This window comes from Puma concolor, chromosome A2 (assembly GCF_028749965.1).
Source record: "Puma concolor isolate L17-30 chromosome A2, mPumCon1.1.hap2, whole genome shotgun sequence".
Lineage (NCBI taxonomy): Eukaryota > Metazoa > Chordata > Mammalia > Carnivora > Felidae > Puma > Puma concolor.
This window is the reverse complement of record NC_141668.1, coordinates 21,444,412-21,468,657: the sequence shown is the minus strand read 5'-3', so window position 1 is coordinate 21,468,657 and position 24,246 is coordinate 21,444,412. Positions and strand designations below refer to the sequence as shown.

Sequence of the window (24,246 nt, the reverse complement as noted above, 5' to 3'; positions counted from 1 at the left end):
AAGGTCAGTGCTGAGAGCAAAGAAGCATTACAGGGGTCAGACCCAGAGCACTGGGCCAGCGTCCCATCACACACACACACTCACACACACACACACACACACACACACACACACACACAGACATACACACACACACACTTGCAGTGCTGGGACATCTGGAGAAGAAACAAAATTAGTTCAGATTGTGAACCATTTATCCTGTCGCGGCAAAATGAGATTTCTTTTCTGCTGTTCTTTTAATTAAAAGTCAGCTCATAAATCAAAGACCTTGTTTCCAGGCTGCAGGAGATGGTAGGAGGGAACCCAAGCTTTTCAGAGTTGAGTGGTACCCTGCCTGTGCCCCCTCTTTGCCCAGGTTATTCACCCATTACAGCATCTCACATGTCATAGCAGCTCAGTGAGTAGCTAAGGGTGACTCAGCTGAGTTTTATCTTTCACCTTCCTCATTGGGCGTCTGAACTTCTGCCAAAGAGATCTTGAGTGTGTAGGTACACAGATATACACACAGTGAAACCCCACAAGGACTGGTTAGTGCATCTATTTGGAGAATCTGAGGTTTCCCCTAGAGACTCCCATCTCTGGAGACCTTTCACACTCCTTGCCTGGGTTCACGGGGGTGTTTACATCCATGGATTTTGAAGACTGTTCTCAGAAGTTTACTAAGCACAGAAAGTCATATGATCCTCACCATCTTCTTAATTTTTATTATTTTTTTCCTCCTGGTGAATCAAAGAGTGCTCTCCAGATGTGAAGTCCTATTATCCTCAGCTCTTCATAAGAGAGATGGAGAGTGCATATATCAATATGCTCAATGCTCAGAAGGTGAAATTTAATATGGATAAACAATTTGTCCAAAATGTGCTGCCAGCAACAAAGTTGAGCCTTCCTGGATGTCAGTTCCAACTCTTCATGTAACATGCAGGTCTGGTTCCTAACCATGGAGAGGCACGGGCAACCCACAGATACAGACTCTTGGGCATGAAGACTGTGGTGATGCTGAGGAATGAGTGTGGGAAGCAACAGGGTGGCATTCAGTGGCTCCTTTTGTTCCTTGCCTTTCTCTGGCTTAAGAAAATGGCTGCCATGACCATGGAAGAAGTATACTGTTTTCCCATTTTTGAGCTGCTCTTCACCTAAGCATCTAAAAGGGCTTTGTATATCCACACCCACATGCCTTCATACTCTGAAGGGGTTTGGGGACAAATAAAGGGAACCCCTTTACAAGAGGAGGAGTGAAAGGAGAGCTTTTGGCTTCCTGTTCAGTATCTACCCACAATGCCATGGGCCTCTCTCTCACTATCCCCACCCCCACCCCAACCCAGTGACTCCTCTCGGCTCCTGCCCCCGACAGAGAAAGTCCAGACAAAAGCAAAGGTCCAGGGAGGCACAAAGGTCCCCTTTCCTCTGTCCCCAGACCCAAGCTTCTCAAAAACAATCAAATTTAAAGCAGAGAGATTAAATTATCACTAAGCTAATTATGGGAATCACACTTAGGCTGGCTGCTGGGAAGCGAGGTCAGCAGGCAGGAGGCATTAAAATGAAAGGCAGATGCAAGAAGCACTTAAAAAAGCAACTGGGAGACTCATTACCCCCCCACCCCCCCCCCCCCCCCACCACACACACAGAGGAGAAAGAACCCACTCTGATGTTTGAGACGCTGTCCATCTGGGCAATAGTCAGCACATTTGACAGCTAAATAGCTCCACTCTGTCATCATCTTGAAGCCAAAGTGGGAGAGTCAGAGGTAAACTGATTAGATGCTGTGCTGCTAATTTCCCAGAGAGAAGACGAGGGAGGTGGGGCCCAGTCAGAGAGGGCGGCACACGGGAAGACCAGCCCTGGGCTTCAGTGCAAAGAGAAGGGTCTGGCTCCTAAGTGAGCATGCTCGGTGCGCACAGGTACACATGAGGATTAGGTGCATGCACATGTTTATGACATGAATGTGTGTATATATATGGGAGGGCGCGCAGAAACATGCATGTGTGGGTATATGTCTTACCTACCTGGAAATAGAAGGTGGAGAGCTTAGAAAGGATATGAGGACCCCCCCCTCCCAGTATATTTGCAAAAAGGCAACTCCTCCATCAGCTTTCTGTGATTGCCAAGGCCCTCACAATCACTGCCACCAGCTCAGCCATGAAAATACATATCATTTTCCTCAGTTATGGATGCTCAATGACTCTCATGCATCATCAATATGATGCAAGTTTAAGACATGTCAGCCAAAAAATTGGCAGGCTACAAAATAAGTTTGAGAACTAAAAATCAATGTTTTTCAAACCAGTCTTCAGGATGGCTTCCTCCCCTCAGGATTCCAGCTCTGCACTTCTTCTGCCTTTTCCAGAGGGCAGTGGATAGTAGGGAGCCCTGATAAGGAGGTCCATGAGGTAGCTGTGAGTAGGGAGCTAGCTTTGGAGCCAGAATGCCCAGCTTGGATTCATTGCACAGAGGAATGAAATTTAGGGGCCAGCGGTCCTGCCTGTATCCAGAATGAATTTCAGAATTCACAATTAGAAAAGCAGAGTTTAGAGGGGAAAGTGGGGGGATCTTTGGGGGTTAAGTTACTCAGGGAAAATTAATTTGGGAGGCTCCATTTAATAGTAGGTAAGAGAAATGATCTAATAAATTTGGACAATTTAATTACCTCCCAGAGATAACTGTTGAGCACAATCTGATCTTTGTATTTAAGTAGAAAAGTGCCCTCAGTCTTATGGAAAACTGAATCCAGGGAAATATAAGCATGCAGAGCCTAATAGAAGGAACTGAACAACTCTAGTTTTGGTTTTTGGAGAAAAAGCAAATCACAAAAAAAAAAAAAAAAAAAAAAAAAAAAAAACCAGCCTACGGACAATTTAGTTTTTAAAAAATCTCCAACACCATGTCTGGGGGTGATGATATGAAATCAGCCATATCCTATATTTCTCACACATTTTCTCCAATATTAAGCCAGAAGAGACCATGACTCTGTAAGTCAAGAAACATCCTGTGCATTACAGATGACCAAGCTGATATTTCTTTCGACTCAATGTTGACATTCACATAAATAGTCTTTATGGTAAACTGTGTTATTGACAAAATGTTCTCTGCCCCTCCCCGCCTCCTCCCTACACATGTACACACCAGGTCTCTTCCTGTGGCACAGTTATATTTCCCACACCACTCATTTTGGTTTTATAAAATAAAATATGAGTGGCAATAATGAGTACTATTTCCAAGAGACAGCTTGAATAGCCATCAGGTAGCTCTACCATCTCTGTTTTCCTTCTGATGGAAGATTGGCATGTTCCAGACAGAAGGGATGCTCTTCAGTCTCTGTCCCAAATAAATCACGTGAAGTACAGCTGCCACCCAACCAGGGTGCACGTGAACGTGAGCTGGAAATAACCTTTACTGTGGTAAGCTACTTAAATTCGGGGGCCATTTGTCACCACAGCATAACTTAGCCTAAGCTAGCTGATACACTTCCTCACACATCCATTTGCTGTAAGCCTCAACAGTCGGTCTTCAGATACATTTGTTACCTTCAGACAGCACTGCATGGGGCACCTGAAGTCTAAGTGGGAAGGTTTAGACACACCAGGACAAAGATCCAGTGATATTAATAACCTGTTTTTTTACGTGAAGAAAATAAGCAAACTGCCTTCAGAAGAGGTTCTCGACTACAGATTTTGAAATCTCTGATTGCCTGCAATTTCTACATCATCAAAACAGCACTGAATAACAGCTCAAATTGATAAAATGGATATATTATGTATCCATTTTGGAAAAGGATCTTTCGTTTGGAAAAGTATTCATTGGTTTCCTTCAATGAGCTCATATCTCTTCCTCCAAAGCCCACGATCTTTCCATTGGATGCAATGAAATAGTACTGCTGGAATCCATGCGGCCTGATGCTGCCCAGATCATGGTGGGATCTAGTGTCCCCAGCTGCCATGGTGGCACTTAAGGTCAACGATGTGCAAGTTCTGGTTTCCCCAAGGCCTAAGCTGATTCTGCCTGAAAAACCTCACAGGATCTAAAAGAAATTCACCCTGGAAGTGAGGTATAAAATGTCTTTTCTTCTTCCACATCCAGTATGTCTGAGGGAAGGCCCCCAAACAACTGTGAACATAAAGATTAACAAAGATCGTGTAGGTATGCTAATCTGAAGCATTTAAAATATAATTACACACAAGTTTTCAAAAAACCTACTCACGCATTGTGAGAAGTCCCCATAGAGGAGTCCTGTTTCTGGTAGAAAATCACGTTTATGATCTTTTGGAGTAGGCTGAAGAAAATGGAAAGAGCTGAATGATCACTGGAGGAAATGTTGGTGAGCCGGCAGAGAGACTGAGTTAAAGAATTTATAAACTCACAGATCTTAAAGAATAAACCAAAGCTCTCTAACCATCTTCACTGTTATCGAAAACATAAAGTACATGAGACGTACTATCAAAAACATAGGATCTTGGGTATAATTCTACCTGAAAACCCACTGGCATCGGGGCCTCCCACTGGGAAGACTTGAAAAGCAGTAGCACTTGGGTGAAATTCCAGATGCTGTGATGAGAGCAAGTCGTACAGTGGCTTCAGCATCATCTGGCCTCTCAAGTCCAACCACGGGGGCACACTCTGATTCAGCTGCCCCCACCCCAGCAGGCTCACATCTTGGTGGGGAGATGGGAGTAGATGAGCAGAAAGACAATCCGTCCTCCTGGCAAGAGCAGGAGGGAGAGTCTTCTCCTTCCTGTTCTCTTTCCCTTCCACCCTCCTTGCCTCCAAGGCTTCAGGAGCCTTGGGTGGAGGGGAGGGGAGGGGGCTTCTGAAAGAGTCTTCTGGAAAGCAGAAAAACCGGGACCAGGGGAGGCACTGGGGATGCCCGTGTTTCAGTAGCCTGAGAGTGGCCTCAAGGAAGGGAGAGCCTATGGGGTGGGGGAGACCCCTGAGCCAACACTCACTGCTCTCAGACCCACTCCTTGGCCCTGTTTTCCGAGTGGGAGCGAAGCAGGTCAACAGAGTAGACCTGGGTCCCCATCCAGCTACGCCGGCAACACGGGATATGATGAAGATTGGCTCCCACTCCTCACCGTCCTGAACCTTGGGCTCTCCAATGAACAATGGAGATAATGCCACCTGGTGATGAGCATCAAGGGGTGGCTTGGGGGTAAAGGGTGCCCCTCAAGTCACTGTCCTCCAGGTCACCAAATCTAGAAAGGAACTGTGGAGGCTGAGCTGTCCCAGGCCTCACTAGTTGTCCTGGGTGAATTGGACAAGAAAATGTTTGTGAGTGGATGTTTGTTTGGCAGAAGTACAATACTACATAATGACAGGGAGAAATGGGCAAGAGCTGAGAGGGGGCAGTGGGGAGAGGGCTGAGGGCACAGCCAAGAATTCTGGGTTGGAGGGACGGGCATTTAGGGAGAAAAAGAAGCCTGGGATGGACTGGTTGGGGGAGGTGGTCAAATGACCAGGAGTGGTAAGGAGACGGTGTAATTAGGTCCTCAGCTCCACAGGGCTTGCAAAGCAGTTCTGGGATCTATGTAGAAGCAGCCATCCTCCAAATGAGTAAAGACAGGGACCCTGGATGACCCGTACGTAATGGGAAAAATCCTCTAGAACCACTATACCCTGTCCTCCAGGCTGTTGGGAGAGAGCATTCTGGTGGGAAGCTAAAGAAAGACAAAGGAACACCCGAGTGTGTCCTGGGCGGCAGGTCAGCGCAAGTGGAAAAGCACAGACTGTCTGCTTCCCAGAAAGCTCCGGCCCTCCCCAAGGCCACCGCCCACTCTGCTGTAGGACGGGGCCCAGCATAACTGCTCCTCCAGAGGGAAGTCATGGAGCAGAGAGAGCTTCCATGTAGGTGGGAGCCCCATTGTTTCTCAGGTGGGAGCCTCTTCCTTGGTATTTAAATTTAGCCAGGGCATTCGAGGACTCAAAACATGAGGGGCCAAGGCTGAAGGGCTGAATTGCAGGACAGGATGGTCAGGCCATTTACATGCAGGGCAACAGGCACGGGGGCCACAGAAGCTTGGATGAGGTGATTCTTCTTTTTTTCTTTTTTTTTTTAACTAGGAAACAGACGGGATTGGAGTTGTTTTGGATAGATGAATCTGGCACCATTTATAGGAGAATTAACAGAGGGGAGGGGCCTAGAGATGGGAAATCAGTTACAGCCACTCAGGCTTGAGCACAGGGCCCTGAGCCAGGGTAGTGGCAGAGGGAATGAAAGAAGGCTCTGGCCACCAGGCACGCTGGCCGGGTGCAGGAGGCCAGGTGACCACTTCCGCTCAATGGTTGTGGAGGCGAGGTTTACCCAGGACAGCACAACCCCAGTAGAGTCCATGATATTACTATATAAATGGATCAAAGGGCAGATCTTAGATCAAAACATGTGACCTCTGGGGCATTCTTCAATCTCTTGCATCCTGTGTAAAATGGAGGTCATAGAATGTACCCCAAAGGAAATGCTGAGGATTGTGCATGTGGATCACCTAGAACAGTGCCTGGGACTTCTGCCCCCGTGCAAAGCACTCAGGTTTCCCTTCCCATCCCCTTTCCTGCCAGCTCCATCCCTCAAAAGTGACCCCTTTCCTAAAGAAGGGTGGTTCCCAGGTTGCCTGGGGGCGGGGGGGGGGGGTGGCGTACGGCACAGTTGGTTAAGCATCCAACTCTTGATCTCAGCTCAGGTCGCGATCTCTCAGTTCGTGAGTCTGGCTCTGCGCTGATGGTGAGGGGCCTGCTTGGGATTCTGTCTCTTCTTCTCTCTACCCCTCCCCTGCTTGTGCATGCTCTAAATACATACATACATACATACATACATACATACATACATACATACATATGTAAAACTTTAAAAAAGAAAAAGGAAGTAGGTGATTCCTAGCAAAGCCAGGAGACACAGATTCTCTAAGGCCATGCAGAGCTCTCAGACCTGACACATCACTCACTCACCATCCTAAACCATCGCTGTTGCCCTAAGATTAGTAGAGTGCCTGGGACTGCCTCTCTGAGCTCCCAGGCCTCCTGCTGAGGACAGTCCCTCACCCTCTGGCCCTGGGCACGGCAGGCCACATGGCCTCTTCCTGTTCATCCTCCGGACTCTTGAACACATCTGTACAATCAAACCCTAGGGAGCCAGAAGCAGGATTCAGGGCCCGGGCCACAGCTGTCCCTGAGCCAGGCTGTGTCCCTTCTCACATCACTCACAGTTTAAAAGTATTGGCTCAGGTGCCCCCCAAGGCTCTGACACAGAGCCCCCGTGTGGTAAGCGGCCTCAAAAAGGGTCCCCGTGCCCTCTGCCTCCTGATATCCATGTCCTTGTGGAAGCTGGAAGCCCTTCCTTTTGAGGGTGGGCTGGACCACATGACTGGTAGCTCTAAGGAATAGAATATAGCAAAGGTGACAGGATGCTGCTTCTGAAATTAGGTTTCAAAGAGACCTGGGCTTTCATGTTGCTCACCCTCTCCTGTCTCTCTCTAAGCTGCCATGTTGGGTTAGTAGCCTTCATGGAGAGGCCCACGTGGTGTGTGCTGTGTCCAGTGAGGACCTGAGACCTGCCCACAGCCACGTGAATGACCTGAGACATGGATCCTCCCCCCGTCCAGCCCCAGCCGACACCTTGACTGTCGTCTGTCAGTAACCCCGAACCAGAACCATCCGGCTACGCCGTGACCACAGTGTCCTGACCACAGACACTGAGATAACACGTGTTTTGTTTACGCCTCTATGTTTTGGGGTAATCTGTTAACACCGCAATTAACTAATACCCCTTGGTCACCTGGGGCAGGGTAGAAGGTGTAGAGTGAATACAGCAGGCTTGAGGGAACTATTTTAAAAGTCCCATGAATGCCTCTACGAGAAGCCAAAGCTGCTGGGAAAAACACCGTGACACTCCCAAGAGGCCAGGCACGTGGCCACATTCACAGAAGTCACTTGTGAACAAGTAGGGACTCTAAGCAGACCTCCCAGTCAGAGCTCCGACTGGTGGGTCCTGAGTCGGTCCACCCATCGAAGTGGCTGGGGAACTGCAGTGATTTCAGGTGACGAAGACCTTCCCTGGTCCTGCCCCTCACTGAGAGCCCTCATCGGTATTGACAGAAAGGTTCTATTCTCCTCTGGTGCAGAATCTGTCCGATGTGAGCCCAGCAGTAAGGGGCCCTTTCCAGCTGGGGGCCCCTTCCTCTTCTCGCCCCTGCTCCCCCCTCTCGCTCTGGTACACCGTGTCCTTCATACTCTTCCATCTTTGTTGTCTTGGTTACATGGCCAGACTCCTGATATGCTGCTAGTTTTCATTTTAATGATATGTTCTTGTAAAGCACAATATTTTACTTCAATTGCATGTGTCACTGGATAAATTCCTCCAGCGTGTCTGGCATTTGAGCATCAGCTGACTGAGTGTGCTCTATGATTTGGGGTGTTTCTGTAGCACTCTCTTCAATTTTAACATGTTTGCATTTTAATTTATGATCAGGATCATTCTACACAAATGTATATATATACACACACATATGATTCAAAAAAGTGGCACACGTGTATCAATAAGTCTTGAATTGGCAAAGCTCATTTGAGACTATCTCCTTAAATCATGTGCACTACTAATGATCATTTGGAAAATAAAATGACAAATGTTCCTGAGGTAGTATTTTCTGGGGATCTCAAAGTGTGTTTCAAGAGGATGCCAGGAGAAAAGGGAGGCTTTTCCCCAGCTTAAGATGTCAAGCTGCTCTGAGAGTGGGTGAGACCGAAACTCCGTCACGAGGACACCTCCCCCATGCCTGCTCAGGTCTGCTCTGAGCGATCACTTGAGACCCAACCCCCCGCCCCAACCAGGCCATGCAGAGACAGCGGGTGGGCCCAAGGGCAGACTAGTGTAAAGTAGGAAGGAGTAAGAAATGAGTGCCAGTGGGATACACTTATGTAGAATGGATGGTTGGGCGAAAACTTAATATTGCTCAAGAGTGTAAGACACGCCCAAGAGGACATCGACCAGCTCAGCTGCTGTCCACATCTACTGGGTACAGCATGCACAAAAAGACTTAAAACCCAGCAGGGGAGACTGCAAAAGGTGAGAGGTGGATTAGAGGTGGGCAGATGACATGAGGTGAGGTTGGTCCCCAGGCTTAAAGAACTAATGATAGAACAGCCATCTCTTAGACGTGACTGACATCAGTGGAAGAAGCATGATAGTTCCTGGAATATCTGTGGTGCTCTTCTGTCTGCAGCTCCTTCAACCTCAGCTCCTCTCCACTGAACCCATGGCTTAAGATCTATACAGGCTTCATACTTGCAAAGCCAGCAGTGGGAAGTGCAAAAACAACATGACAAAACAATCAGACAAAAATGCTTTGATGGTCTTTTTCCATAATGGAAATTGTCCAGCATTGATTCTTCCATATTTCTTTTCCCTTCTGCTTGAGTGCCTAAGCACATGCAAACTAGCCAGCAGCTCTGCAGAGCTCACTGACCAAGTCCTTTACCAGATACCTGCACCTGTGCTCTAATCTCAGGGTCCCCAGGCAAGTTTGAGTTCCAACACTACCTCTCCATCTGATTTCGTGATGTCTTCACCCACTTGGGAGTCCTTTCTATGGCATGAATTTAGTTTTAAAGTTGATTCAGATTTCCAGGTGAATGTTAAGAATTCTCAGACACAGGGGCGCCTGGGTGGCGCAGTCGGTTAAGCGTCCGACTTCAGCCAGGTCACGATCTCGCGGTCCGTGAGTTCGAGCCCCGCGTCAGGCTCTGGGCTGATGGCTCAGAGCCTGGAGCCTGTTTCCGATTCTGTGTCTCCCTCTCTCTCTGCCCCTCCCCCGTTCATGCTCTGTCTCTCTCTGTCCCAAAAATAAATAAACGTTGAAAAAAAAAATTAAAAAAAAAAAAGAATTCTCAGACACATTCAGGAAGTTGCAAAGCAGGGGCTATACATCTCTAATCTGATATTGCTCTTTGATGTGAGCATCACGTGCAGGCGCACACACGCACACACACACACACACACACACACACACACACACACACACAGCATCCATTGCTGAGAACTTATGGTCAGAATGACACAGACCCAGGTGGGTCTCCCTCTACCTCACTCTACTTCTGTTTATTTGCCCTTCTTGATCCATGATCAGGGGATATGGAACACAAGCAAACTGATTTCAAAACAGGGTCAAGAAAAAAAAAATAGGCAGATTAAATTAATGTGCATAATGATTCCCAATGAGAATGATTCTTTTGTGACATCGACTCCTATTGACGTTCCATGCAGACACACACTCAATTCCTATCACGAGAGGCTGGTAAGGCTTGGTATGTCACACACCTGGGTACATATCATACTACAAGCCAGTGGCTGGGCCAGCCAGACTTCTGCTTAACCAGTATCCACAAAGTACTCCGCCCCTTAGGTGTGAATAGTTTAACCTAGCGAAACACTCAGGAACGATGCATTCACCAAATGAAAGGAGCAATCACACGTCAAGTGGAAGTTTACGATGTTTTGGCTCACAATGAACACTAGTCTCTCCCACTAATGTCAGGCAGTAATTCACTGCTGAACAGCAGCCATAAAATAGGATCACTTAGTGGTAGGAATGCAAGAGGCAAGGAAAGAGGGTTCCAGCCCAAGTATTTAAGCAAAGAGATTTTTGTCACACTGACCTCATTACCCCATCTTGGGACAAAGATTGTCAGGTTTATACAGACACCCTAAAGCAGATCGGGATGGTGTTTGCCTTAAGATTTTTTACCTGCAGGTGAAATTTTAACAGTCTGTGGGTTATTTCTAAGTTCCTAGGTACCTCCTGGTGTCTATTTATATGTCAGCATTTATATGTCACATTACTTACCAGCACTTGCCTGTAATGCTCACCATGAAAAAGCTGCCAATACTAGCCATAACATACACACACACGCGCGCGCACACACACGCACTCACATACCGGAAAACATAAAAGACATCCAAATTGGCACTTTCCTCACCTCCTTTCCCTCTGCCTCATGTGATGTGTGCGCTAAAAGAGTGAAATTATGGTCATCAGAGGCTAGGTTGCAAATGATGGGGACCCACACCTTTCAAACAAAAGGAAAAGTCAGTAATTTTGAGGGCAGCCTATGGATAGCTACAGTCTAGCTCCCAGACCCTGAAACCCACAGCAAACCCCCAAGCCCTCCCACCCACCCTCCCCACCTCGAGTCCCTTGTCATATTGCAAAGAACCCTGAGAAGCCCTTGATACACACAGGAGATTATTACAGGGCTCGGAGAAGACAACTCTGTAATTATGGCTACAGTGTGATCTCCATTATTCTCACCCCCTGGTTGCAGTAGCTCACAAAACTTCCCGCAAAATCCTCCTGTAGCCCCAAAGCATTTCATGGCTGGGCCTCTGCCCAAAAGGTGAATGTGGTCTGATAACCTCTGGGAAAAGCAATACAGAGTCATGGCAAGGAAAGGGGAGTGGTTAGTGCTCAGTGAGCAGGGGTGGTGGGAAATTCTATTGTTCAGAAAAAATAAATAAACTGGCCAGTTTTGCTTTTTGTTATTTCAAACAACAGACTCGGCGGCCCAGCCTTCCTTTCTCAACTCCGACTGTCCCCTGGGCCAGCTGTGCTGAGTCTGCAGCGGCAGTAGCTGAGCTCCAGCAAAACTATTAAAAAGTCTGCCACTCTGAGCTCATGGAGCAGAAAGTTTAGCTGCCCCGATGGCCCAGCTTTCCCCAGGAGGACCACTGGCTCATTCCCCCCACATGACCCTCTCTGCTCTTTACCTCTCAAATGTTTATGCTTCACCAATCCCACCACTGCTCGGGAAATTAAATGGAACATCCCAGGTGGCTGAAACAGAACTGTTCTTATATAAACTCCCCAAAGTAAAAAATGGGAAATGCCGGCGGAGGTTTATAAAGTCTCGAGCCTCCTGGTCAGATGCCTGTCGTTGCTGGCTGGGCCGACCTCCCGGGACACCTGAAGGCAAGGATCTGCCTACAGCCTACCCCACAAGGATTGTCCCTGTGCGCTCTGTGTGCCCAGATTCCCAGAGGCATCCTCAGCCACCGTCATGGGGATCTGCTGCACTCTGACCTCCCCATCAGGGGCCAGGCTTCCACGGGCACCAGAGAGCCAGCCCCCACTGACCTCCATCCACCCGCTGACCAACAGCACATATTTGCAAGTTGACTGTCTTGGGTTTACAATGCAGCCATGGCCAGGGAGCATGTTTCTTTTTCTCCCCCGAGAGAGAATAACTGTTCTGTTATGTGCACTGAACTCTCAATCAATGTTTATTTCATGGACACCATATTCTGACCAGCTCAATGACCAAAAAAAAAAAAAAAAAAAAAAAAAAAGCCTCCTCCAGGATCTATTCAGTCTTGCCAGAAAGTAAATGATCTTGCTGCACCGAGTAGGAAGGTCAATGGACAGGAAACTTTTAGCATACTGAGGTAAGTTACTTCTCCATTGCACAGAGACAGGGCTCACTAGAGAGAAGAGTTAAGGCAGCCCAAATTGTCTTGCTTATTTTTTACTCTCAATAGTGCTTATTCACCCATCGGGCCAGGTGGAGCAGGTCAACAGACATTTCATTGTATGAACTGCATATGGGAATGCCTTTGGTATTTAGAACTCACTTTTCTAGCAAACCAAACTCACTGAATCATAATAAAGAATGAAACCATCTGAGCACCCAACAGAAACACCCTCGAGGCCCCTGCTCCAAAGCTTGGGTGCTTCCCTCCTCGGTTTATACTGAGGCTTAGCGGACACAATTTCAGCAAGTTTGGATATTGGACACTCAGCTCACAGAAAGCTAGAAGCCACAGATGAAGGGAAGAAGAAAGACCGGAGTCGCCCAGGGTTCCTGACAGCAGCTGGAGGTGACGAGCGACGATGTGCACTAAAGGAAGAGGCAGGAGGCAGCGACAACCAGACACAGGAGTCGTGCCAGGACAACGCATCTACGCCTTGCACGCGGCATCTTCTTGGGCGTCCACCAGCTTCATTTCGATGCGTGAGCAGTAATCACAACAAGGAGGCCAAGGTAGCAACAAAACGTTCAACTGTGTTTAATACATTCTTCACAGAGAGGCAGGGAACTATGAAATATAATTCTTAAAGCTATGTAGATGATGGTTGAATTAGTCATTGTTTAGACGTGTAAGGCCATACACTACAATTTCCTGGTTACCTCTTTGGGCAGTACCAGACGGTAGCACACCGCCTGCATCATCCTTGTGGAGCATTATGGCATTTCACCAACACAGGCTTCCTCTTCCAGATACTACCCATGCAACTACTCCCCACACATCTCCCAACGCACACACACCTCCCCCTGGCTCTCCCCCTCCGTACTCTCACACACCAGCCCCGCTGCCTGTTCCAAGAGTTGTAGAATTTAAAGAAAGAAATTATTGCCAGGCCATTACACAGTAGGATGGGAGAGTCGGCAAAGTCTTCTAGATTTGCCAAAAGCACTTCCCCTTGACCGTGTCCAGCTAATACCCAGGAACCCGGCAAAGAGAAAGCAGAACTCAAGGCTGTCTCAGGTCTGGCAGTGCCACTCTCTCGATGTAAATCACACAATATCCAGAGAATTCCAAGGGAAGCCTATTAAATAAAACAAGCAGGAGCTCCACGTGGGTTCACCAATATTTCCCTGGGACAAGACTATCAGTCAACATAAAACAGGACATACTGCTTAGTCTTAGGAAGGCTTTTGATCCAATCAAGGGGGCTCTTGAGGGCACCAGCTCTAACTCGTTGAGATGAGAAGCCTGAGAAGGATAACAGGTGAGAGAAGAGTCCTGGATAGAAAGGTGCCCCCAAACTGCTGATGGGCCAACATCAGCCAGCACCTGAGGTGAGCAACTTCTGGAGGACGAGGAGGAAAGGCTCATGTCTCAGATCACACCATTCTACTCCACCTCAAACAATTTCTATTCTCCAATAATGTCCACGGTTTCCTCACCCCATGATCTGGCTCTTAGCCTTGTCGCCAACTCTAGCAGGTCCTGAATTTCCCCCCATCTGTTTCCCTGCATGGATTCCAGATGGATGCACCAGTCAAAAGGGCTGAGGCGAGAGGAAAAGGTACCTTCCTCGCCCCTGCCCACCTTCCCCAGTCACCCAGCCCTTAGAAAGCCTTTGCATTAGCGCACGAACCCAAGGTGGACAGAGCACACCATTTAGGATGGCCTAGTGAGGCCGGGGTAACTCCTCCACGTGCATACCAGCCCTAGGGAAGAAGTAAGTCTGCACATTCACCCACTGTGATGCCCACGATAACCCTCCACCTTGAGGCAGAGAAGGGGCAGGTTGTCATTCATGACTTCAAGAGCAACATATCTCCTTAGCTCAAACTTGTATCACTTGCCCACCAGGCCCAAAGTAGTAAGAAAGCATGAGATAATGTCTATCCCGGCGGGGATAGATTGCCTTCACAATAACCAAAACGACGGCATCTCATTCCTACCTTCTTCAGCTTGCCACTTTTGGTGCCCACGAAGGCCAGAGAGTGATTCTTGTAGACGTAGGCAATGACAGAAGTCATGCGGTCCCTGTCCTCCGTGAAGACGGGAATGCCACGCACCATCTCAGACACGCCCAGGGGGGCATTCATATCCAGGCCACAGAAATTATCATCAATGGTTAAGAGCTGAAAATTAAAAAAGAAAAAAAAGAAAGAAATGAAAAATTAGGAGGAAACATCAGGGCAATAAGCAGAAATACTGAGTCAGGGAACTACAGGGCTAGAAGAATCCTTTTATACAAGAAAAACTCAGCTCCAGGGAAACTAGGTGACCTGTTAACAGTCAACCTAAGTAGGTGGTAGGACCATGGCAAAAAAATACAGATCCCTAGAGTCTCTTTCCTCTCTTGGCCTCCATGGTCTCTCTGCCCCCCCTCCAACCCCTCCGGGCACCATCTTGGTAACTTAGATGGCCCATCATCACTGTCACATCGGAAAGCACTGGGCCAGCACCCATGAGCATGGGCTCCAGGCAGCTCTGCTTAGGAATAAGAGGGAACATGGCCTCCACATCTACCCTTCCTATTGAACAGACCACAGAGGAAGACTCAAGAGTGTAGAATAGAGAACTAGAAACATTAACATGTGAATGACAATATCATGACAGAAGCATGTGTAGACAATCAGTTGGGGAAAGAGAAATAGGAGAGGTGGAAGACTCACAAACAACTCAACAAACCACAGTGGTACCTCATGATGCCCCATCTCAAGTGCCCTGCCTTTTTCAAAACCACAGTGAAGGTGGACAACCCTGGCCTTGTCACACCTACACCAGCATTTGCCAAAGTGTCTCTGTGGAAGCCAAGCCCCCCAAGATGCTCTACGAAAACAGGGCTCCTTGGGCAAATTATTTTGTACTGAAACATAGTACATTCTAACACTATGTAGGAGGCTCATAACAATTATAGGAAAGGTCTGAAAAGTCTTTTTAAGAAGAAATATGTTTAACATTCCTTTAGCCTTTCCCAAACATTATATTCCCTAAAAATGACTGGGACACCTGTTAGCATTCCTTAAAGAGAATATCCCCTAGATACTCTGTGAGACTCATGGATCCAATTCTTGCTCCTGAATCCCAGACAGTGTCAGGAGCCAGGGAACCAACAGGAAAAACCTTTGGCCCATTTTGGCTGAATCTCGCCCTGTTTTATTCCAGGCTCCCAGATCCCCACATGAGCACAGGGTCACAGTTGGGTTCTGTCCTACTGGGAAGTGGAGAAGACCTTGCCCTGGCTGGCAAGGGGCCCCCAGCACCACCACCAAACAGCTCTGGTCTGGCACAGACCTCTCCGAGGCTCTAGGAACCTACGCTGATTTTTCTCTCCTTCTAAGAAGAACTGTGTGGCCTTAGAAGAGCTATTCTGTCTTCCTGTGCTTTTATTTTCCACTCTATAAAGATGAAGGAAACAACCCCTGCTTTTTGATGGGTTTCCATAAAGCCTATAGAGCTCATGCCTGTAAACGTCTTTGGACTTTGCAGAAAAAGGAGTGAAATAAAATACAAGGTGTCACTTTTTTAAAGGCTTCAATCCAGCCAAAGGAAAAGGCATCTGGAGAACCAGCAGGCAGGCTCTTGCCAGCAAAGCTATGTGAAAGTGGCCAACTCTGAGCTTTCCGGAGACTTGGGGGACCCCTTGGCTCCCTCCTAGAATGGAGGGAGCAAGATTGTCCATCTCAGGAAAGACAACACGCTGAGCATCTAAAACCTCTCCCTGACCTCTCCCCTACTTCTTATCATGGGGGCAGTCAGGGTAGGGCTGGAGAGAGCAGGGGAAGGCCCGGGCAAGCCACGTGCAGAGCAGATGTCTGCTCCACGCCTTTGATCCCCCCTGGCCTTTCTTGCTTGGTCTGGTCAAATAGCCCAGGCCAAACACGACCCTCAGCTCCTCCCCGCTAGAAAACAATATAAGAAGTCAAAGCTAGGAGCAAGCTTTCAAGGTCTAGTCTCATCTTTATGGTTCTTTCCTAAAATGAGAAAATGGGGGAGGAGACAGGTGGTGGAGGGTAAAAGGGATAGAAAGAAACAAAGAAAGAAAAATCCAGATAAAGGGAGGATGGTGTCTTCTCCCTGCCAGATATAATGGTAGGGTGACCTGCCAGAAAGGCATGTCAGGGGAGGCTTAAGGCATGCTGGGAATCCTCATGGCCTTGCATGTTCCTGCCTCCACTTCATAAGGAGCCCTTGTCCCCAAGTTTCTTGGCTCTAAGCTGTGCCACAGAGACTTCTGCCATTAGCAAACATATCTTGCCTATTATGAACCATTTACCAAGTAGATAAGGCTAAATGGTTGGCCACGCCACACAAGGAGAAACTAAGGCAGGGAGCAAGGCAGGCCATGTCTGACAGTCTCCCACCACCCTTGGCACAAACGCGTGCCTCACTGACCTGGGAGACTTAGGCTCCTCAGCCCCCAGAATTACATTTCTGAGTGGTCAGTAACTGAATACCATTCTTCCCCTTGGCTGAGCAAAACACAAGCAAATAAATAAACAACCACCTACACAAAGAGTTGGCCAATTGCAGCATTAAATCATTGCTTGCTCAGAGGCAGCAAGTCTCTGCCACTCTGGCACCTTGAGCAGCAAGGGGTCCAGGGAGACATGTTTTCACTGGGAAGAAGCAAGGACAGCCCAGCCTGGAAGCCTGGTGGCCAGGGCTCTGCCTGTCTTCGGCTCGTGACAGCTCCCTGAGAGGGAGGCAGCTGGTCAGCTCACCTGTGCCTGACACTGCCTACCTCAGGGTGTCATCATCAGGCTCCGAGAAGGCCAAGGCTGCAGCTGGAGTTCCCAATGTGACATTGGGATTCCAGGGACAATGATGGCTTTCTCCCACGCCCCCACCTTGCATGGGTTTCTCCCTCTACATAGGGCCCCAGGTGATAGAGATGTGAGCAAGGCCTTTGACCAGGTGCAGCCCAGGTCTGCATGGATGCTATGGCACAAGGGGTCCTTGCTCTTTGTTTCCTCAAAGCAGGGGCAACGGGAAGAGGGTTTTTAACACTAAAATAACAGAAAAAAAAAAAAAAAAAAAAAACACATGACTTGGGTTCACACGGCAGCTTGCTTCCTAACTATACAACTTAGCATTCCTGTTCTCTGAGCCTCACTTCCCCTTGACTGTAATACAGCAAGACGGGACTGTCATGAGGGCCAGGTGAGAAAACGGGAGTGAAGACACTGGGTAAACTGGAAAGCACTTTGTCAATTCAAGGTGATATTTCATATTAGTTTTTTTTTAATGGAAATCTGGCCCAGAACAGGGACAGAATGGCTGCAGGGAGTGCCCCTAGCGTGGCTCCTGACCAGAGCAGGCTCTCTAAGGACACCACCATGCTGGGTCTGAGCAGCCACAGGGTAATTAGAGCACCAGGGGGAGGAGGAGGGAAGACCCCACAGGGCCCACAGACCCGGGAGGCTGAGGTGTAAGGAGCAGATGCCAGGGCCGTGTGGGCCTTGGAAGAAAAGGCTAATTGGTGAAAGCCTTCGACAGGTGAGGGCTGGTGTGGATTCCAGAACACCCTGGGCAGTGGGGGAGGAGAGTGTCTGCTCTTGCCCTGGCCGAGCCTCCCCTGGGCCCCATTAACAGCAAGATTAGAGTGGCAGCCAGAGGAGCCAGGAGTGGACTGGACCCCACTGTAATCAGGAGCCCAGCCACAACTCTCCCTCAGCTGCTCCACAAATGCCCACAAATGAGCTTTGGCCATTGGTATAATGCTTATTTATTAGAGAGCAGCTTCATTCTTATCAAGGCAAAAATAAGGATCTGTTCCATGAAAATATATGTGGTGTCTCTTTGGGCAACCCTGTGAATAGGCCAGGGCCCACACCCTTCTGCCCCAATCAGGAAGATCTCAAATTCGCTTTCCACAAATGTCCTCACGGGTACATGGCTTATAAATTAAGACCTGTGATCCACAGGACTCCAGGGCCCATGAGCTCAAACACAGGACCATGTGTCTTTGTGGCCTTAGCTTCATAGAAGGTTAAGACGGATGTTAAATTGATGGATGGATGGATGGATGGATGAGCAAATAAAAGCCTGAGTTTCACAGTAGTTAACACTGAGGAACTAGAATCAGAATGTCTAGATTTGAATCCCAGCTCCACCACTTAGCACTGTGTGACCTTGGGCAAGTCACTTACCCTCTCTGTGTCTCAGCTTATCATTGGTATAATGGGGATAATAATATGAGTATATACTTCCGAGTGCTGTGGTAAGGATTACATGATTTAATGCACGTAGAACACTGTCTGACGCTCCCTAAGTGCTATGGGAATGTTAGCTCATATCGTTTGTCATCCTTAGACAATTCAGACAACCTTTGGGAGGCTCATGTTTTTAGGGAAATTCATGGTATCTACCTCAGAGAGGTGTTATCACAACTAAGAAGACTAATGTTATCAAGATGAAATTTCAAAAGTGGTACTTCCTAAAGATCTACGAGGCCTATGAGGCTGTAGGAAGGAACAGAGGAATAGTGTAAGATCCAGAACATTTAGCATTATTCATCAGAAATGCAAATTCTTGGGGCACCGGGGCGGCTCAGTTGGTTGAGCGTCTGACTCTTGATTTCATCTCAGGTCATGATCTCATGGCTGGTGAGATGTAGCCCCAGATCAGCTCCCAGCCAGGTGTGGAATCTGCTTGGGGTTCTCTCCCTCTCTCCCTCCCTCTGCCCCTCCCTTGTTTGCACATGTGCACGTACTCTCTCTGTGTCTTTAAAAAAAAAAAAAAAAGGAAAGAAAGAAACACAAATTCTTGCATGGCCTCTGGATCTATTGGATCGGGACCCCTGGAAGTGAGACTCAGGGACCTGCATCATCGCCATGGAGGTCCCCTTCCTTGCCAGGGGCGCCACAGACCAGGCCCGGGGAGAGAAAGCACAGCCACTCTGAGCAGGCCCTACTGGCCCCGGGACGCAGAGGCCCCACGGCAGCCTCCCCAGCGGTGGTGGCGGAGGTGGTGTGGAGAGCCAGAGCTGACACTCCAAATTACAATCTAATAGCTTCCTGCGCTTCCCTCGCGCACAGCGGCAAAGGTTACCGTGCAATTATGTGTCGCTACATACAAATGACAGAGCAGTTACGGTTACTTTACCAATTACAGGGAAATTGCTCCCACTCTGTAGAGAGACTGGCACTCTGAAAAGCTCTATCATCTCCGCGGAAAGGGGGTGTTATTCTGCCGGCATCCTTCCTGCAACAGCCTCCCCAGGCTCCAGGGGCCGGAGCTCCAAAGCGGTCGCTGGTGAACCCCAGTGGGGAGACTCTGAGGAGACTCTGAGGAGGGCTGAGGAAGACGTCAGGGCTGGGACACAGTGGGGGCATCTCCTCAGGAGTTCCTTGGCATTGCCCCCAAGCCCCATGCCCTGGTGACACATTCATAAAGAACCACTGTCACTCGATACGTGTGCCAACCCACTCTGAAGGCCATGGGTGATGAGGTGGGACACGATCTGGTCCTGAAACCACTTCTCACCCCGGCTAGCGTGGCCCTTAGTCTGGTTCCTGCTGGCAGCTCCCCAGTCAAGTGGAACAGTCGTGGCCCCGCCCTCGGTTGCCCCGCCTTTGCAGAAACCCCACATTGAGTCCTTATTATGGAAAGGTCAGAACTAGGCCAGAGCTCAGTGATCCAAATGTGGTGCTAATGAGGTAAAGGTCACCAGGTCCATCCCCCTGTGGGCCAATTAGCTCAGCTCTAGGACACAGCCTGTTCCATAGCCACAGGCTGCCCCCCTTACCCCGGGCATCGACTGTTTACAAATATCCCAAATTGATCCAAAAGAGGCCGACCAGGTGAGCCAGCAGGGAGGGACAGATACAGCCAAGTCTCCCAAACAGGGACCCAGCTGCTCTGGGTCGGCGTGGAAATACAAAGTCAGACCTGGTCCTCCCTTGCTCCGTGGGCAGCTCCTGGTCCAGCAAAGAGAGGAGTCCTTCCATGTGGGAGCACACCAGCTCTCCTGCCCTTCCTGAATGCAAAAGTAGCACTCAACCTCATGCAGAGGAGTTCTGAGCACCCCGGGATCCCCGCCACAGAGCTGGAAGGCCAGACCATCACACAGGGAGAGAAGGTGCCAGAGACTTGCCCAGGCTTACCCTCTGAAGAGCCTTGTGTTGGGCCATTTTCCGTCAAACTTTTGGTATCGTAGGCTATTGGAGCTCCTGTTTCTGTTAGGGGAAACTGAGGCAGTGAGTGAGGACAACACTACTTACTGATCTTCACTTATTAATATGCTTAAGAACGTGTAGGGAGGAACAATTAAATAAAAGCCTAGGTGAGGACCCAACTATATAAAGATGGAAACATTTCATCTGTCCCTGCCCCTCTCCCAGTGGAGACAGACAGACCTGGGCTACAACTAGACAAGGCAACACATGCCCTGCCTCAGTTTTGTACACAGCGCTGGAAGTACAGCGGGCATGGTGACCAATGACCTGGGGCAGCAGCAGGGTTGTGCAGGAGGGCTGACATCTGGGCTCAGTTCAGAGAGCACCATCCAGCACAGGGCATGGCCCCTCTTCTACATATCAGCTGTTTCAGAAAAGGAAAATAACTCAAGATTTTAGAATCCAACAGCCTCATTTTGCAGAAGGGGAAATTGAGGCCTATAGCGTCCAATGACAATGTCCCCACCACCGGTGACCTAGTAAGTTGATGGGAAAATGGTACCAGAACTCCAAATCCTCAGTCCAGAGGGACAAAAACTGATCTTACGTAGGGGTTTCCTGCAGGGTTGCTATAGGGTGACCCCAAAGGAACTTATTCCAGGGCCAAAGACTACTCAGGGAAGAGCCCCTGCCTCCACTTCTCCGGTCATGCAGGATATGTGCTCTGCCTTTCTGGGACCTGTGGAAGCAACTAACTCTCCCCTATGAAGGAGGCCCTTGGCCAGTCATCAGAAAAGGGCTTCCTCCTTTCCTGGGTCTATTGGTCCCAAAGAAAGTGAGGGCTGAAGTTTGGAAAAGAAATAGAAGTTAGGAAAAAAAGAGGATCAAAGGCCCATGAGGTCCTTGCTAATGTGGAAAAGAAAAGGTCTTTAGATTCCTCATGCTCAGCAGCCCTAAATTCTTCCTGTTAATTACACACACACACACACACACACACACACACACACACACACACACACACATCCTGAAAGCTGACCATAGCAGACTTCCACTGGAAATAGGGAATCAGTGAATTACGCATGTGGGATTTCTTTTTAAAGGGAGATATTGATCAGATAAGCTGAAGTAGCTCATGTCTAAATACAGACTCCAGTTGTAAAGCCCTGCAGTGTAGGAAGGTAATAATCACCCACTTATTGGGGGCCATAGCTCAAATATGACCACTGACCCCTAAGGGGTTAATAAATGCAATAGCGTCTGATGCCCACAGTGCATCTATCCCTTGAGATGACTCTGACTTTGACGGCAGGGTAAGCAAGGTAAGCAAAGAAGGTAAGCAAGAGAATCCTCGGGGAGGTGGAAACATCTTGAGGTGGCTCTGGTAGGTTTTAGATTTACTTATCAGAAAGCTTCTTACTCCATAAAATAGTCCCAGGTGCCCGAGTGCTCATTTCTGTGACAAGGAAAAATCCCCCAAGTTGGACCCTGACCCACTGATTCCTTTACAGTTCTGCATAAAATTTCCTTTCTCTTTTCCTTCTAACCTCTCTTCCCCTGAAAGTCTGCCTGTGGCCCATGCTGACCCCATGGGTTGAACTCTCTTGAGAGCCAGAGAAAGCCTTGCAGCAAGTGAAGGCCGGCCCTCGCACCCTGGCTGTGAGCACAGGCATCGGAAGCGGAAAGAGGGAATGAGGCCCCATCCACCTCGTTACAAAGTGCTATCTCAGAATGATTCCTGTATTGTCTTTTCCAATGAGACTGTAGGGACAATGAATGTATACGGAGACCGAGAGAGGGGAAGCCAGCAAACCACAGTCACAACAACCTGGTTAGACAAGACTGTTACTGAAGGGGCTTCATGAGAAGTATCTCGGGCTTGGAAGGACAACCCAACAAATCACACCAAGGATCCCAAGAGTCAAGTGCCAGATTTCTAAGCATCTAAAAAGGGTGGGTACTAAAATAGAGGACAGAGGTCATTGTGTTTTAGGAGTTATGTGTGTATTTGTGGCTTCCAATGCAAACAATCATGAAAGCACTTAACTATCTATGGATCAATGGGAATGATTTGCTAAAAGCAATGCTCATTTTCGTACTCATTTTAATATTTCTGCATGTGCTTGAGATCGTCTGTGCCCAATCGCACCAGGTATCTGAGTGGTCTTTCCCTCATCATAATAAGCTATCCTTCTGATAGGAAACTAATGCCAGTAGCTTGAGCTGTTTTCCCAGGAGAGAGGCATTAAGCCAAGCACACTCTCTGTAGGCCTCGCTGTAACCAACAGTGAGCTGTAGCAACATACCCCTCCTAGGAATTGCTGAGCACAGCCAGCAAAGAGTAGCTCCAACAAGGGATCGGATCCCGGGGGTTGAACCCATGACCTTCTCCTCATTAGCTCAGCTGCTGAGAGCCCTGGGTTCCATCCTCTGATAAGCAGACAGGCTCGTGATACCATGGCCAGAGCTATAGTCCAGCCAAGCAAGAGAATCAGGACCCCACTGGCCCAGCTCTGCAGATGGCCACCATGCTGGGGCTAGCCCAGTAGGCCAAACTGGACCTGTGGGAAATACCAGGGAAGGCTTCCTAGTGTTGGGAATGGTACCAAGCACAGCCTTGTTGGGTGCCACTTCTCTCCATTTGTACCTTAACTTCAGAGGTCCCCGGTGGCTACCTGTCAAGGGCAAAGAAGCTCATCAATCCCACCTTCCCACCCCCTTCCAGAACGCAGCAGACAGCCCCCGCGCCACGAGGGCTGTAATTGGAGCGGGGCGCGCCACAATGATTAAGTTTGTGTGTTTTCTGGCGGGCGCCGGGAAGCAGCGGCCCCGCTGGCCAGGCTGAATTATGGGGTAGGTCATTCCCTTGTTAGTGGGAATAAATTCTATTAGCCCCACTCTTGTTGCCGTGCATCTTCCCCTCTTGCTCCTCGGGCTCGTGAGTGAGTCTGGATAATGTTGCCTGCATGCGGGATAAATCAGCCAAACAAATCCCATTATATTTTGGAACACTGACAGAGACACAGTAATGACACCGAGACCGGGAAAAGATGTGGGCTTTCTTCTCCCGCTGATCCCATTCCATCTACGTGGACAGCATGGGGGGCCCAATCCACAGGGGAAAAAAGAATGTAAATGGAGAGGCTGAGTGAAAAACTCTCTTAGTTGTCTTTCCCCCTTCTCTCCACTAAGTTTGTTAATGAAAAGAAGCAAGCGCCCCGCACGGAGGTGTGGTCATTCCCCTCTGCCTTGCAAAAGCTGAGGGACACCTGAAGGGAACAGCAGGGAGAGTCTGGCTTGGAATGTAGCCTCTCTTTCAAATGCCTTAACTGAGCATTCATAACATGTGCCAGATGCAGGGGAAGACGAACAGGGTACACACCAGGCCTGGGATATGGAACATGACATCTGGGTTAGGCAGAGCCCAAATCTCTCAAAAGCAGATCCTGGTGAAGAAAAAATACAAGTACGAAATCCTAGTAATGTCACTAAGTTACTTCCTGTCCCATCGGGTGGTTATTATAACCAAAGGAGAATATACAGGTGGGGCCGTGGAGGTTTTAAGCGCCTTACAAACACAAAGTGTTCTACGACTCTCATTATTTATTAATGTCTATGTATTTCTCTTTCCTTAGGAGT

At 48.6% G+C, this 24,246-nt stretch overlaps 1 protein-coding gene across 1 annotated transcript in view; it reads right to left on the bottom strand.

Annotated features, from left to right (window-relative positions):
* PLXNA4 (plexin A4) overlaps positions 1–24,246 on the bottom strand; it is a 369,863-nt gene that overhangs the window by 337,094 nt on the left and 8,523 nt on the right. Inside the window, exon 2 of the mRNA XM_025929240.2 lies at positions 14,443–14,625. Within this exon, the coding sequence (XP_025785025.1) occupies positions 14,443–14,625 (183 nt within the window). The remainder of the gene's footprint in view (positions 1–14,442; positions 14,626–24,246) is intronic.